This window comes from Borostomias antarcticus (assembly GCF_949987555.1).
Source record: "Borostomias antarcticus genome assembly, chromosome: 3".
Classification (NCBI taxonomy): Eukaryota; Metazoa; Chordata; class Actinopteri; order Stomiiformes; family Stomiidae; genus Borostomias; species Borostomias antarcticus.
In genome coordinates, this window is record NC_140236.1 from 9,080,289 (window position 1) to 9,097,266 (window position 16,978).

The 16,978-nt window shown below is 46.6% G+C and overlaps 2 protein-coding genes across 2 annotated transcripts in view; one reads left to right on the forward strand and one right to left on the reverse strand.

The window, feature by feature from the left end:
• LOC311307172 (adenosine receptor A3) overlaps nucleotides 1-8,757 on the reverse strand; it is a gene marked incomplete at both ends in the record, with an annotated part of 24,564 nt that extends 15,807 nt beyond the window's left edge. The window contains 3 exons of the mRNA XM_084435972.1: nucleotides 6,620-6,745; nucleotides 7,767-8,245; nucleotides 8,426-8,757. Of these exons, the coding sequence (XP_084292098.1) occupies nucleotides 6,620-6,745; nucleotides 7,767-8,245; nucleotides 8,426-8,757 (937 nt within the window). The remainder of the gene's footprint in view (nucleotides 1-6,619; nucleotides 6,746-7,766; nucleotides 8,246-8,425) is intronic.
• A 3,722-nt stretch (nucleotides 8,758-12,479) lies between these two features.
• On the forward strand, nucleotides 12,480-14,314 carry LOC311307173 (desmin-like; the record flags this gene model as incomplete). Its single annotated transcript, XM_084435973.1, has 2 exons — nucleotides 12,480-13,778; nucleotides 14,183-14,314. 2 exons carry the CDS (start codon nucleotides 12,480-12,482, stop codon nucleotides 14,312-14,314), a joined length of 1,431 nt encoding a protein of 476 aa, XP_084292099.1.
• Nucleotides 14,315-16,978: the final 2,664 nt, after the last annotated feature.

The window sequence follows — 16,978 nt, forward strand, 5'->3', positions numbered from 1 at the left end:
CAACAGGAAGTGGCTCGGCTAGCAGGAAGCGGAGGCGGCGGTTTAACCCTAGCACACTCTAAAAAACACTCACACGTTTGCACACAAACACACACACACACGTTACATTTATTGTTCATACTATAATTATTTGGTAGACTTAAATGGGTGTCAGGAAGGTTGAGTGTGTTTATATAGTGTTGTGTGTGTGTGTGTGCACCTTCAAGTGAATACTTTAGTATGTATGTGTGTTCAAGTATGTGTGTGTGTTCAGATGTGTGTGTGTGTGTGTATGTGTGTGTGTGTGTGAGTGCAGTGAGATATGACCCCGCATGGCTAGCAGAGACATGTTTTAGAGTGAGAACATGCCAGGCAACAGTATTGAGAAACCGTGGCAACCACAAACCTACTAGACCAACTAGATAGGAGCCAATATCCACCAGGCATTCTGGGACTGGAATGAGGGAGATGAGAGGATACCATCAAGATGTTGTCAATTATCATTTAAACATGTACCCTTCTGACACCAGGCCATGGTGTCAGAAGGGTACATGTTGTTTCCTATTTTGACAAAATGTGTTTATTTTGGGTCACTTTTTAGATTTTCTGTGTCGTTATTATGTAGGTTAGGATTAGGCATTAAGATGGCAGGGTTAGGGTAGTGGTTGGTAATGGTTAGGGCTCGGTATTCAACTTGTGGTTAGGTTTTAGGTAAGCACTACTACAACAATGAGCTGGTCAGTCAAGACGAGCTTTTTGGTGTCACCTGCTGTCTCCGGTTGTTTAATTAAATCAGGCACTTACAGATTTGTCTTCCTTCTCAGCACTGAATCAGTGTGTGTGTATTCATGCGGACATACAAGGAGAGATACAAGCAGGTAAAGAATGAGTTCAGCACACACACTCACACACACACACACACATACTCCTAATGCAAAAAGCAGGCAATCCTTGGGGAAGGGCATGAAAAAGCAATGCCAACCGAGAGTTGAGACTAATGAGAAGCCCCCCCATTCTCCTCCACAACAGACAGATGACCAGACAATATTACTCTCCCATGTTAGGATGGGGGGGAGCCCCCACCCCCCCATTGTTAAAAATGATTGTCTCAATTCACGATTTTAATTGCCTGCATCCGTCATAGGTGCCATTGATTGTGTGGCATTCGTCCCCTGCCAACTGCCCCCCCCCTCCCTCTGCCCACCACCACCATCTTCCCCCATCCTTTCACGCTTGCCACCGCCTTCCTCGCCTCATTGAAATTCTGCCTGGCACACAGACGCTGCCCGTTTCTTGGCACCAGACTCTGAGACAGAGACAGAGAGAGAGAGACAGAGACAGACAGAGAGAGAGAGGGAGAGAGAGAGAGAGAGAGAGACCCACAAGAACCTGTACCAATCGCCTGGTTCCCCCACGGTTGTGGCGGTGCCAAGCATTCATCTTCTGTCGCGGACCGACCGGGGCGATCCAATAGATATTTCCCTGCCTCTGTCTTCCGGGAGAAAACATCTTCTTCTTCCTTTTTCGGTTATTTTTTGGCAACGGAACACGCTGCGTGCGTGTTGGGGGATTTTGGTAATTGATTCGTGTGTTTACCTCTTTTGGACTGGGTGGGGTGTAAATCCGCTGATTGCCGTATCCTTGTGAGCCTGCAGGAGAAGGAGCTAAGGCCTATTGTTTCAGCGACGTGTCTCTGCCTTTCGATGCCGCTTTTGATCCACGAAAACAAAGTGAGAGAAACAAGAGAAGCGTGCTGTTTCCATGGGTGATCCGACAACATATTCTAGAGAGCTCTTTATAATGATTACGATATGTCGATAATATGCTGATAATGCCTGCATTAGCAGACTAATGCAGTAAGGCAGCCATTTTGTGTCTGCAACAGAGGGACGGTGTGTCATCAGCGTCTGAGTGTCTTTGTGGCATAGTTTGGGAGACATCAGGGGTGACGTCTTGCACCTGAACACGTTTTTTATGGTTGTTTTTATTCACACACTCCTCATCTGGTTTGGTTGCAAACAGTGAAAATATGAGAGTGTTGTAGCATTGTGAACCTGATATTCACCAAGATACAGCAAGACGCCTTCTGTTCTCGTACCTACCTCTCCTTTTAGCATAGCATTAGCATAGCCCTGATGCTGCATGTGATTGACTACAAGGGGAAGAGAATGTAAATGCAATATTCTCAAAAAGTACTCCCCTCAAATACATGACAGGTTACTCTACAAAAATCGAACGTACTTCGTGGTTTGTGGATGAAGCCAAAAAACAATGAACATGGGGTCTCGGAAAAAAACAAATGCACTGTGTGCTGGTATCTGAGAGAGCGTTATGTGACGTGTGACCACAGTTTCACACCGCTGATGTGTGGTGTTTTGGAAAGCTGGGCTACAGCGCGGTGTTGTCATCGTTGGCTGAATTAGCAGGAAATCAGGCACAGAAAAACATTTCCTGATCGGCCCACGAGGGAAGACAGATATCACAGGGCCAGCTGAGGACACAAGGCTTTTCCTTTTTACAAATGCTGCTTTTCATTCAACGTGTAAAGTAGCAATTTGATCACACATTACATTTCTACGCTGACATACTGTAGTAGGCTGCCTGCTCTGCTCGGCCTGGGGGGAGATGGAATTAGACTTACTATATGGACAAGACTTGGGTCTTTGTTCAACTTTCTAGCAAATAGAATGATCTTGCACATGCACACATGCAGCTTCTCCACTGGTTTATGTCAAATGCATGTGTTTGAGAGAGTGTGTGTAGTACAGTGTGAGAGTGTGTGTGTGTGTGTGTGTGTGTGTGTGTATATAATGTGTGTGTTTGAGAGAGCGTGTGTATACAGTGTTTGTATGTATGTGGAGTCCTGATTATGCATCAGTGATAGCTCAAAGCGATGGCCAGATCATAACGCTACTCACATGACCGTCCACGCCTGCTGCTGGAATGGAATGACGGAATATAGCTTCACAGTTTGGAACCGGCCCAGAAAAATACAACAAGGCCAGTGACAAGAGACAGAAGTGTTAAAAATAAACCTGCACAATTGGCTTGCATGAGTCACTTTCTGTGTGGGTTAAAGTGCGAGGTACGGCTTCTTCTTCTTCTTCTAGCTCCGTAGCTAAATGGTAAACAGTAAATGTGATAAATTATCCAACTATTGGCAAAATATTTCAGCTTAAACTTGCTTTTCTAAGAATTCTTAAAACATTCAACTTTCCCCTTTAATGCCCTCTCTGTCTTCTCTGTCTCTCCTGCCCCTTACTTAACCTCCCTCCATCTCCCTATCTCGCACGCCCACGTCCAGACAATATCTATTGCTACTCCCGACCGAGAGCTCTTGGCAACCAACCATGGTGTGTGTGTGTGTGTAGATTTGGCAGGGCTATGGTGGCAGAGTTGGGCACAGTGCCAACCCCCCCCCCCCTTGTCTGTCTGTCTGGTGCAATCAGAGGAGGGGTCTTCTGCATGCTAAAGAGGGACTGGTCCACGTCTCTAGGGGCCGTGCCTCTCATGCTAATTTATGCAAAGTAGAACCCCCCCCCCACCACACACACACACACACACACACCACCCCGCCCCTCACTTCCAGGCCTGGCATCTAGTCTGGCACACTCATTAACCCCTTCCATTGCTGTGCCAGGGGAGACACTTGCAGTCTCCCCTCTTCCTCGGTATGCCCCCCCCATCTCCTCTCTCTCTCTCTCTCTGTTCTGATGACGTTTCAGCTGGTATCTCGAAAGACTCACCATTGGATATGCAGGGCTGTGTTCGACTGGAATCAAATTGTAATCGATGGTTTGAAACCGTTTTACTCGAGTTAGATTACATTATCCTCAACCTTATTATGACCTTTTTTTCTTCTTTTTTTTAAGAGCAAAATATGTTTCCCTGTTTGCTCCATCAGCAGCCGTGGTGTGGGAGACTCATGTGGGAGTTTGTAAATGTGTTTTCATTTCTGATGTCATGTATTGATTCCATTTTGTGGCTGACTGCTCAGTGAGGGTTAAGTGTACCGCATGGTTCGGTTCTTGTGATACAGTGCAAGTCGTCTTTTGCCAAAAGGGCGTATCCCCGCCATTTTGAGTGAGTTCGCTTGCTGCTGTTGGCTCTCCCTCCCTCTCTGGCATTTCTCTGTCACTCTCCTCAGCAGACAGACACACCTAGGCTTCTCATTAGAGGAGGCTTTGGGGAAACTGACAGGTACGTGCTTAACACTGGTTTAAAATCCCCATCTAAAATGGCCGACACAACGGGCGCCATTTTGTGTTTCCCTGTTTTGTTTAGGGAGCAGAATCCCAGCTTTGTGTTCAATCGGAGGCAGCTGGTGGCAGCCATATTTGCAGGCATCTGTGTGTGTGTGTGTGTGTGTGTGTGTGTGTGTGTGCGTGTGTGTACCTCCGTCTGAGGAAACAGCAGCCAGCCTGCTCAGGGCTAGCCTGCTGGAATGAGCTCAGTTTTTTGGCAAAAACGGAAACAAATTCCTGGCACAGAATCGGCAGCTTTTTTTTCTGCTCCGCCTCTCGATCACATGCCAGAGTCTGGGGAAGCCAGTGAGTTATTCCTCGGGCTTTCACACGTTAGCGATTTTGCTCGCCGTTCATTTTCTGTCGGTGCATTTATGTGGATTTTCGATTTTGGTGTTCTCAATTTTACGTTGTGTCTTGTCTTGTGCCAGATTCGGAAAGGACATACCGACGTGTGTGTGTGTGTGTACGTCTCTTTCAGGGTCTTCCTCTCTCTATCGAGGTGTTAAACATTTCCCAACGTTTTGGCAGGCGGAGACCACAGTTGCTAAGCGCTAAAGTCCTGGTTTTGAACCGTTTCCAAGGGCCGATTCAAGCAGAGGCTGAGGAGAAAGACGGAGAGGAAAGACCTTGTAAAATGCCACATTCAACTCTGGGGGGGGGGGGGAGTCGAGTTTGGGCACACCGTACGGTTGCAGAGAAGACTCTCCTAACATCAAATACTCAATCCAGAAATCTACCCCCTCCTTAGCTGACTCCAGTCTGGTTTGACTATTACACTCGAAACAATAGCTTTTGTGCTCACCTAGTCCACGTGTGACACTAATCAAACTACAGTTGAGCTAACCACCTTCTCTCTGTTTTGTCTCTCTCCCTATCCCTCCAGGTGTATCACCGGTGCTTATTACCTGGAGTGATGTCGTGTGATGTTTGCTGTCCTTGGGGCTGAGGTAGTAGATTGAATAGTTGTGGGGGCGTGGAACCTCCCTCTGAGATAACTATCCAATCTACTGTCTTTCCTAAGGAGACAGCTGAGTCAGCCAACCAGCAACCAGCCATCCCGGACAGACAGCCAAGTCGCCCAATCAAGCTAGATCGAATTGGGGCCGGATCTAAGCACACTGAATCCATCTTTGGTCTGCAACCAAATAGTATTATGTATTTTGAAATGCTTATACTGTGTTGTATCTCATAGATTACATTTGTCCGGAGGCCAGCACTCACGTAAGATTAGGTGCCTCTATACTCGTATCCACGTGCCTCTATAGATGATGTTTCTGTGGCCGTTAACGTCAAAGGCAACGCCTCTCGGGTTACATAATCCACTAAGGACCCAATGTTCCTGAGCTCTCAGCTGTGGGTGGGAGCTGTTCCCTTGCACTCTAGCAGGGTGAGGTAGTAGGTTGTATAGTTTGGTGGGAGGGATCACACCCGTCTCAGGTGATAACTATACAGTCTATTGCCTTCCCTGCGGAGTTCACTAGACGACCGTCAACCGCCACCTACTGTCCGGATGAGACTGGATATGATGATGGTTCTGCAGGACACACTGATCCTATCTCACAAGCGGGTTTATCGTTAGACACGCGTTGGCTATGTACGTGAAACACCTGCATATGTGTATGTACACACACGTGAACACACAGCACATGCACACCAAGTATGCACTCTCTCTCTCTCTCTCTCTCTCTTTCACACACACACACACACACACACACACACACACACACACACACACACACACACACACACACACACATAACAGCCTGTCCTCTTTTCAATTGGCTGTATATTTAATTGTCACATTAAGTCAATCAGTTGTAAGTCTGTAAAAATGTGTTAGCATTGCACATTAACACCATTAGCATTGTTCTTATACCGTCCAAGGCAATAAACATTACAAAAAAAATGAATAAATTCCAAACGGAGTGCAATTGTGTTGATTGTCTCCTTCTGTGAAGTATTAATTTCTCTAAGTCTGTCCAATAATGAATCTGTATGTTGATGTGTCAAGATTTTGAGAGGACGAGGATCCAGTGAACACAGTCTCTTAGTGAGGAGCGCCCTCTTGTGGCATCAGAGGGGAAGAACATGGAGTGACAGAGAGGAATAGAATGGCAAAAGGGAAAATGAGGTTCAGAGGAATTCTGGTGCCAAAGGAATATCAGTAGAACACACACGGTGCTCCTTCACAGAACTGACATTGTTGGAGAGTTAATTAAAATGTTCAGGAGAGCAAAAATGACAGAATGGTCATAGAAAAAAGGTATTAGGAGACAGCTTTCCGAGGTACTCTTCACTTGCTGCTGCCTAGGGCGTGATCCGTACGCCAGAAACACACGCCACTGTGCGATTGGCTCCGCTGCCTGTCAATGACCTGTCACCACGCTCCTCACTGTGGCAACAGCCCGCCCCCTGCACGTAGCGTCTCCATATATGGCCGTAGGCCTGCTGGATCTTGGGGATGCGGTAGGCATAGACCACTGGGTTGATGGCCGAGTTAGCATGGGACAGCAGAATACCTGAGGATGTGCAATGGAATGGCCTTAGTTATCGTTCAGTCAAATGAAAAGTATATATTAAGATCAAAAAAGTTCATAATAAATTGGTTAGTTGTGTTTAGGGTTGCAAAAATCTGTAATTTTTCTGGAATTCTTGAGGACTAGTGCAAAGTACCCGTTCGACAAATAGGCTATCAGTGATTCAATCTGTTACCCACACAGCAAACTGTAGCGCTGCACCTAAACCACACCCTACTATTGTGATCACTAACGTTGGTAACACTTTATTTGAAGGGGTGGGGACTGACATGTCATGTCATGACACTAAGGGGGTGTGTATAATATTGACATGACACTGTCATGACACTAAGGGAAGTGCATAAGACTAACATGACATTGTCATGACACTAAGGTAAGTGCATAAGATTGACATGACACTGTCATGACACTAAGGGGTGGGTATAGGACTGACATGACACTTCTTTGCGTGCCTGTGGGAGGCAAAAGCCCACATCAGGGCTTGAGACTAACCAAAATGGCGGCATATGCGACCATTATTTTTTAGAGTGTGGGAGTTCAAATTTAACATGGTCGTGAATACGTAGGCAACATAACCACCAGCAACACCGGATGCTAGGTGGTATACTAAATACGACTGGTGTTCTGCTGCAACTTGGCAAGTCCCGGGAGAGGGTGTGTGATCCAAGATGGGGGAAGACGCTTTGTTATCATTCATAATTACTCATTACGTTAATAAAATCATAACTGTGCTGCAGGCCAAAATATTACAACCCTCAACACTGTATTGCCTAGGTTCCTGATCAGCACAACCTGCCAAATGATAACTTCATACAGCAGCCGCTCCTCCACATAATCGTGCCACAGACAGAGAAACGCCAACCTACCTACTACAGTAGTCTGTCTTTAAGGGAGATTGTTGATATTTACAGTACTGGTATTTTTTCTTTAATATTCTGTCATCAAATCCATCACACTCCTCCACCAACCGTCTGTGCCAGCAGGTACTGTGAATGTTACCTGCCTGTGTACAGCGCCACCTGTGGGACGGCCTGGGGACCGCGGAACAGCAGCAGGCAGTTCATCAGGTGCAGGGGCATCCAGCAGCCGGCAAACAGCAGCAGGGCCAGGGAGCCCGCCAGCCTCCTCTCCCTGAGCAGGGAGGCCCTAGCCTGGGGAAGGCTGTCCCACAGACGCCGCTGTAGGCTCCAGAAGACGCGGGCGTACAGCAGGGTCATGACCAGCAGGGGCGCCAGAACACAGCCCAGGAAGTTGAAATAGACCATCAAGGGGAGGGAGACCACAGAGAGGAAGGTGCAGGGGGGAAGGGTGGGGGAGGTGAGGGAAGAGGTAGACGTGGTGGTGGTGGTGTTGGCAGCATGGGTTGCCAGGTTGGTGTAGTTGTTCCAGCCGAATAGAGGGGTGAATCCCAGAAGACAGGAGACAGCCCAGCAGAGGACAATGGCAACCCACAAACTCCTCTGAGCGGCCATGTCTTTGTACCTGAGAAAGGAAAGGAACAGAAGAGAGAGAGAGAGAGAGAGACTACTTACAGAAATGTTCATCATAAGCAACACACAAGCAACTGTACCAAACATATTAGTGGTGTAGGAGCTAGGTAGGCGTGTGTGTGTGTGTGTGTGTGTGTGTGTGTGTGTGTGTGTGGGCATGCAGGTATCTCACCTGAGGGGTGTGTGCACGCATAGGTAACGGTCCACTGCGATGGCCAGCAGCGACAGCACAGAGGCCTGGGTCAGCACCACGCAGCTGAGCAGCAGGCAGAGTTCAGGGGTCAGACAGACCCAGCCGTCCAACAGCACGGCCAGGGGCACGGCGGCCACGCCCACCAGAAAGTCGTCCGCCGCCAAAGAAACCAGGAAGCAGAACGTGGGCTCTCTGAGGGAACTCCGGACACCGACGCACACCGCACACACCACCAGCGCGTTACCCAGGCAACATGCCACAGCAACCGACGCCTCCAATATGGTGTAGACCACCCAAGCCCACCCAGCCATCTTAAAAGGAAGTACAAGAGAAGGACGCAAGGCAATATATGCTAAAATCCTCTCATTGACTTCTTAGCAGATGAACCCCTACTCCTCACTATGATGTCTTGTTCTTCACACACAGTCTCATATACTGACTCTCTCTGACACACAGACTCAGAAAGAGCGTGGGAAACAATAGAACAGATGTTTTTTTAGTTTTTTTTTATGTTAACGTACACACACATAAATATAAATGTGCACACATGGACACAGGTAAGCTGACATTCATACACACACACACACACGAACGCATGTGCGTGTGCACACACACATACACACACATACACACACACATACTCTCTCTCTCTCTCTCTCTCTCTCTCTCTCTCTCTAGAGAGCCACCATAATCAAAATTTATTGTAACGGGATAAACCCCTTGAGATGAATCATCTCGTTTTCGAGAGGGTCCCACCATCTGTGTTCCATCAGAGAAGGCCCTACCCTTACTGTGCTATGTAAGTGGGTGGACCACTAAGGAGTTGATGAGGTCTGAATTTGGGTCATTTGACAGAACAACAACATCATTTCGCTCAATAACTCCCCCGTGTGAGATTTGAGACAGAGGAGGTCAGGCGCGGAGCCGACGGCTCATTGCAGAGGGGCGTGGACCTGTAGTGGACCCTTATATATGGAGATGCAAGACAGATCCAAGGGGAAACATACAGAGATGGAAGGTCGGAATGTGGAGAACTGCGGATTGCAATGAGGTGTGCTATTTCAGCACCATGGACAGTGCCATGGCTTTATCATTAAACGGTGACCTGCTGATATTTAAGCAGCACAACTGCTGATAGGCAATTCAGAATCATGGTCGGGGCCATGGGTTTGACCAATAGTTTGTTCAAACCTCAGTCAGATAAAGGATAAAAAAGTAAGAATCTGAATCAGTTTATTGCTGTTATGGTCCTGGCCATACACCCCCTGATCACTGGACTCTGAACCCCTGTTACTGGCCTGGACCACTGCCCCAAAGCTCCTGTGCCCCCTGGACCCTCCTGGACCATAAGCACCTCCCCTCCCAGTGACTGCCCCTGCACTCCCCCCAGAGACTTTTGCACACATTGTTTGCATTGTCACCAGGTTTTGTTCTGCCTCTTGTCTTGTCTTCTATGTTGGTTGGTGTCCTCCCTGCCCCAGCTCTAGCCACCAGTTCCCCACTAGTCCCATTCACTCCAATCCCTCTCCACTCCCTGTCCCTAGTTCTAGTCCCCTCAGTCCCTCCTTTTAGTTCTCTGGGCCCCTTTACCTCCCCCTCCTGGTTTCCCCTAGTTTCCTGCCCAGTCCCATTTCCAGTCCCAGATTTGTTCCCTGTTCCCTTAACTTATGTCCTAGTTCCCTCTATCCTTGTTTTGGTGTCTTGCTTGGAATCCCTCCTTGTCCTTTTTTGGGTGATTGTCTGCACCTGTGTCTGGTTATGTCTTGTTGCACACCTGTACGTTGTTCCTTAATTGTTCTCCCAGAGTATATATGCCCCCCTGTTTCCTTGGTTCTCTGTCTGTTCATTGTGTATGTTAGCGCATTGCTCCCCAGTGTTCCTCTGTTTATTTTTGCCTTTTTGGAATTAAAACCTTTTTGAACCTGCTTTACCTGCCTGCTGTCTGCTTGTGGGTCCCATCTACACCACCCAACCCTAATAATTGCCAGGTAGGTTTTGCCAGGTAGTTGAAAGGTGGACTACACTAGCAGGCAACCAAGGATAGAAGACAAATTAATACACAATTTGACATTCAGTGGTGTTGGATGCCCAATACAGCCACACAGCCATATAGTCTACACACTGAAGCCATGTGTAGACCAGGCCTGTCATTACTACCATAGCCAAGCAGACACGATGGTCTACAACACAAGCAGCAACAAACAACACTATTTCAGAAAAAGACAGATATGACAGAACAAACAGCAGTAGCTAAAGTGAAGTAGGGTGCCTTGGAAAAAACAACGCAGACGAGTTGAGAATGGTTACTCTGGTGCCGTGACTCGGATATCCAGCTCAGCTTGACCATCTGGAGTCGAGTCTAGGGGGTTGAGTGTAACCCAGTTGAGTTGGAGAAACTCACTCCACTAGCATAGCTAACTTTTCAGTGGCGTAGCTGGTTAGAACAGCCGTTGGGAGTCAGATGATCAGGGGTCGAGACCCAGTGTGGGTGAAGTAGGGTCCCTTGAACAACACAACGCAGACGAGTCGAGTTGTTGAGAGTGAGAAGAAGTTTGTGAGGAACCAGAAATATAGCAGACAGCTTTTAAAACTCCCGGCAGCCAGATCGACTAGTGGCAGCAGGGCCCTGATTAAGGGGGTAGCCTACAAAGGGGGTGCTGGTGCTGTTTGCTGCATAAGATGAGAGCCCCTTGGCAGTGGTGGGGGCTCTTCTCTGTAGGAGATACAGATCTCCAACTCTGGATACAAAGTCCAACTCAGGTCTGAGTTGGACTTTTCAATAGCTTTATGCCAGTCCAAACACTGTGTCTCTGTAACCTTCCCATGTCGCCCATGTCGAGATATGGCTGTTTCAATTCCCCCATTGACAATGAATGAGCCAAAAAAAGAATGGAGGTGAATGGTTGGCTGTGTTTGGACTGCTCGTGGACCCACCCTGTGACTTGGATCTGCTTCAAAAAATTTAATGGGTTCTAAGTTGGCCCATGCTACACCTCTCCACCGAGTTTCATGAAAATTGGTCTGGTAGTTTTTATGTAATCCTGCTAGATAATACGATGACAGACCCACATTCTGTGGCTCTGATTGGTTGTAGGTCTATCCAATTGCATCCAGAGACATTTTGGTCGGACAGTTGATAATGGCACTTGGAAATCAAAAATAAATTTACAGACCCTTCGCATTTTTGTGAATTGGGTCTGGAGAAGCCAGGCTATATTGTAGCTGGGGCGAAAGTAAAAATGCAGGATACATGGATACAGATTTCACATTTTCATGGCTCAGTACGATTATTTTAACTACAATACCATGTTGAATGCAAGTATAAGAATGAATACATGGACATTCATCTTTCCCTCAACATTTAACTAGAATCCTTGCTGCACAAACAAGTATCTGCGAGTGTCATAATGCAATTTTATTAGGTGATGAATGAACAGTAATTTGCATACTTCACATTACAGAGATATCTTCCATATATCAACCCACATCCCACATGTATGTAAAGTCTGAGGTAAATGGACATAAGCTTCCATTCTATCAATCAATGTCTACAGAAATGAAAAACCACACCCTGAAAACATGCCACTGCCTGAGACCAATAGAATGCATGACATCAAGGTCAGATTTACATGATTTACCTTACGACCTCACTCCTGTGGTTCCTACTTTTCAAGAGAGAACATTAATTGATTGATCTTTGGTTTGCCAAGGGGAATCCATGCTTATTAAGTACAGCTAGTACAGTACATTTACAATATGTGTTTCCTGCTGTGTCTTACTGGATCACACTTTCATAGTAGTGCTATTGCAACTTTTCACAGGTTCCTGCCAGATATCTGCATGGCAGGTCAGGCCCTTGATGATGTAGAGGTTAAGATTCCAGGGGTGTTTTGTCATGTATAGGGATGAGCCAGCCTCACACTGCCTGGGTATAAAAGGCCTGGGGATGGACATTGGAAAGCAGAAGTGCAGAGCCAGTCACAGGTCTCAAAGTGAAGATTTTACCAGAGCTTAGACGAGAGTTGTCGGCATCATGAGTCACAGTCTGGAGAGAATTTCTTCTTACCGCCGCCACTTTGAGGATGCCGGCAGCGTGGCTGTACAGGTCAGGGTGTCCAGCCCGTCGCCCATTAGAAGAGATGCTCACCATCGGTCTGCCAGCTACTCCGCTACTGGAGCCAGCAGTGTGCGTGCTGGGAGCAGGGGCCGGAGGACCATCATGTCTACCCGCACACTCCCCATAGCCGGTGTAAATTCTGGATCTCTGTGTGTCGGTTACGGAATGGAGGCTCCAATTAACCTGGACGTCGCCGCCGCCGAAAACCAAGAGTTCCTGAGCACACGTAGCAGCGAGCGCAAAGAGATGGTTTTGCTCAACGATAGACTGGCTGCTTACATTGAGAAGGTCAGGTCCCTGGAGCAGCACAACAAGCTGATGGAGTCGGAGATCGAGGCCTTGAAGAGCAGGATCCTGAATTCCACTGGCCTGCGCAGGCTGTATGAGGAGCAGCTGAAGGATCTGATCAGGGTTGCAGATCAAATGAAGGTCCAGCGAGACTTGGCTGTAGCTGCTAAGGAGGCCATGGCCGGGCAACTGGAGATTTTAAAGGACAAATATGAGGAAGCATTTGAGCATAGGAAGCAGGCCGAGATGGACTTGGAAGTGTTCCGTCCGGATGTGGATGCGGCCACCTCCGCACGCATCGCATTGGAGAAACAGCTGGAGCAGTTGGAGGTGGAGATCAAGTTCCTGCAGAGGGTCCAGAAACAGGAAATCGAAGAGTTGATGAAGCAGATCTACTCTCTCCTTACTACTTCCCAGAGTGCCTTCACTCTCCCCGACCTCTCCACAGCTCTCAAACAAATTCAAACTCAGTATGATGACATAGCAGCCAAAAATTTACAGGAGATGGATACCTGGTACAGCTCTAAGTTTGAAGACCTGACCAGCAAGTCAACAAAAAGTGTGGAGCAGGTTCGAAGCATAAGAGAAGAAATTAATAGTGCCAAAAAGGACATCCAGAACAAAGAGCATGACCTGGAGGCTCTGAAGACCAAGAATTACACCCTTGAAGCCCAGATCCGCGAGGTCCAAGAAAGGCACAAGAAAGAACTGGAAGAGCTTGAGGCTAGAATTGAGGCTCTGAAGTTTGAGCTGCAGACCACTAAGTCGAAAATGGCTCTACTTTTGCGTGAGTACCAGGAACTTCTGAATGTCAAGATGTCTCTCGAGATAGAAATCATAACCTACAGGAAGTTGATTGAGGGAGAAGACTCCAGGCTCACCGGCATGATGCCGAACTTGTCACTGATGAGCAGCAGCATGAGTGCCGTTAGTGCTAGTGTGAGTGTTGGCATGGCTATATGAGATGCTGGTGGTAGGGCTGGGGGCTTCGACAGAGGTGTGAGTAGAGGCATGGGTAGTGGCGTGGTAACAATGATGTAGGTAACAATGGGGTAGGTAGCAATGGAGTAGGTAGCAATGTAGAAGGTAACAATGGAGTAGGTAGCAATGGAGTAGGTACAGTAACAATGGGGTTGGTACAGTAGCAATAGGGTAGGTGTTAAGGGTGCCTCTGGTAATCGTGGTGGTAGCAGTGGCACTGGGGTAAGCAATGGTGCATTAATAACAAAGCTGGTGGAAATGGAGGAGATAGCAATGGCGCAGGTGGAAACGGCACAGGTAGCAATGGCATCGCAAACGGTGGTGCCATCGTCACTGACTACCAGGAGTAGGCAGCGGAGGTAACCGAGAAGAACACCATGCTCATCAGAACTGTCAGAACTAAGGAGGATATTCTGGAGCGAGACATGCTGGAGCAAACCGTCACCATCACTGGTGCCACCAAGGACATAGAGTTCGGCTAGGCCTGAAGGACCCTGTTACCTCTGCTTGTGCTTTAACCTCACCCCCGTCCCCCCCCCCACCCCCCAACCTGCTCTCCCACAGCTTTGCAATGACAACCTATGTATTTCTGACCTCTGGCCCTACACATGACAACAATATGTAAAGTCTTTCTTAACCTTGTGCCTTGCCTTTTTGAAGTGAATAAACTTCTCAGCAATGAAAAGCACAATGGTTTTCCATGATTTCATTTCAGTGTGTGTGTATTTGTGTGAGTATGTGAGTGATTGAATGATCTTCATAGTCTCTCTCTCTCTCTCTTTCTCTCTTTCTGTTTAATAATTAGAAAGCATGGGGAAAGGAGCTATTAGCATATGTTTAGAGTGACAGATACGATGCTGATGTGCATGTGGCTAAGGACGTTATAATCTCTGAGAGGCAGAACGGCAGAGATCATCTTGGTAGAGTGAGGGGCTTCTGGGCGACTCATTGAGAAAAAATAAAGATGTTTTTCTGTGGTAATAATTAAGCACAGTCAGAACAGTCTTAATGGGGTCCACATTTGCAAAACAAAAGTTTTCATTGTTTTTGCATATACATGAGTCTCTGATGGGCCTACTAACACAAAATATGAAGTGAAACAACAGTCATTTTGTTGTGATCAGCTGAAATGAAAACATTAGAAAAAAAGTCAGTCCCAGCAAGACATTCAAATCTCCCGTGTCAAATTACGTCACAGCATTTGTTTACCTGGCTATAAAGGCTGTCATTATTTACAGGTCCCGCTGGCTAGCATAATGTCTTCGCACGGAAAATGCTCTGTTCTTGGATGTACAGATGGTCTCCCAAGCTCAAAGGACAGAAGAGCTGAGTGGATAAACAAAACACTGGCAGTGTGTGCTAGCCATTTTTTTGCCCGATTGCTTTTCCCACCTGGGTCAGTACAATGCAGGATTTTCAGATAAACTCTTTCTGAATGATCAAGCAATGCCAACTGTCCATGAAAAATATGCAGAAACGGTAAGTAATTATGCTGTGTGTTTGTTTGCATATAGTACTAACGCTAGCTAGCTAACACACTCACCCTTTGCTGCAACTCGGATGCTCGTCTCATTATATGTTAGAGCAGTGGTTCTTAACCTTGTTGGAGGTACTGAACCCCACCAGTTTCATATGCGCATTCACCGAACCCTTCTTAATTGGAAAAATAAAATATGATTTTTTCAAATTCAAAACATAGGTATATATTTTACTGGTGCACAAAATGAACCGTGCATCAACATCACTGTGTTCAAAGAACAAAACCATCCAAACATGATTTTCACACAAAAACATAATAATGAATATTTACTGCAGTCAGTGTGACTTCTGCTGTTGCCTTTCAGAGACCAGTTCAGAAATGCGCGGCTTCACCTTGGCAAGTGCCACTCTCATGTCATTTTCGCAACAAAGTCTGTTCCTTTCACAATCACACGACGTACCATCACGACAGTCACAAGTCGACTACTGAGCGCACCAAATTCCCTGCAGCACAGATAGGCCAAGCGATGTAGCGTGATCACCTGCAGCCAATGATGGCCAAGCGGGGCGTGTCATCACGAATCATGAGTCGGGTGTGTGTCTTGACCTCCGCCGAACCCCTGAGACAGACTCACCGAACCCCTGGGGTTCGATCGAACCCAGGTTAAGAACCACTGTGTTAGAGTAACGTTAGTGGAATGAAATTGGTAGACTTCTAGTTCATCGAGCGGTCATTAAAAATGATCAAATGTTAAATAGTGGACATCATTCGATTCCCCTCGGCCTACAGAATCTAGCTTTTATTGTTTGTAGTCGAACAGTGTCCGCAACCGTGGAGATAACATGGGCACTATCATGTTTAGTCAGGGAGAGAGGACAATGAAATTTGTCACAGTGGCATCGAGTGTGGCAACGAGTCCAGGCTAGCCAGCTATATTTGAGATAGCATAGCGCCATCAACAGCCCTCGTCCTCTAGCCTGCCAACTTGCTCTTAGCTGAGCTCATTTGCATATGAAAAAACGCTCAATCTGCTCAATCTGATCTCGTGGCCAACAGAGGGGTATAGAGGCATGCTAGAATGCTTATTCTGATTGATATTTCCAAAGACATATATTAAATTGTTGAAAATTAGCAAATAGTTTGGAATTTTGGACGTAGAGCCTCATTTACGACTTACCCATAATGTTGTTGATTGATGGAGAATTATCAGCTTTGTAAATTGGTTTTGCTTAAAAACTTGAGTTACATAACACCCAAGAGATTACAACATCACTTGAACTAAAGATAGATGTTTGGTGACCCACTAACCAATAAAATCTAGATTATCTAGAGACAAGCAGTGTCATTGAAACCCATCTCATGGCATTGAGCATTTAATAGTTTTAATACATTACAATACATTATATTACATTACAGTCATTTAGCAGACACTTTTATCCAAAGAGACTAACAATAATTGCATTTAACGTAGGAAAAGCCAATGTATTACAACTTTCCAGAACTCACAAGTGCATCTCCTTTCTAAAACAAGTGACTAAGAGCATAATCAAGTGCTGAAGGCAAAGTGCAAGAATAGCAATCTAAAATACAATAGGTGCTTAAGAGGGAGGATCGTTGTAGTATTTATTGAAGAGGTGAGTTTTGAGCCTGTGACAAAAGATGGGCA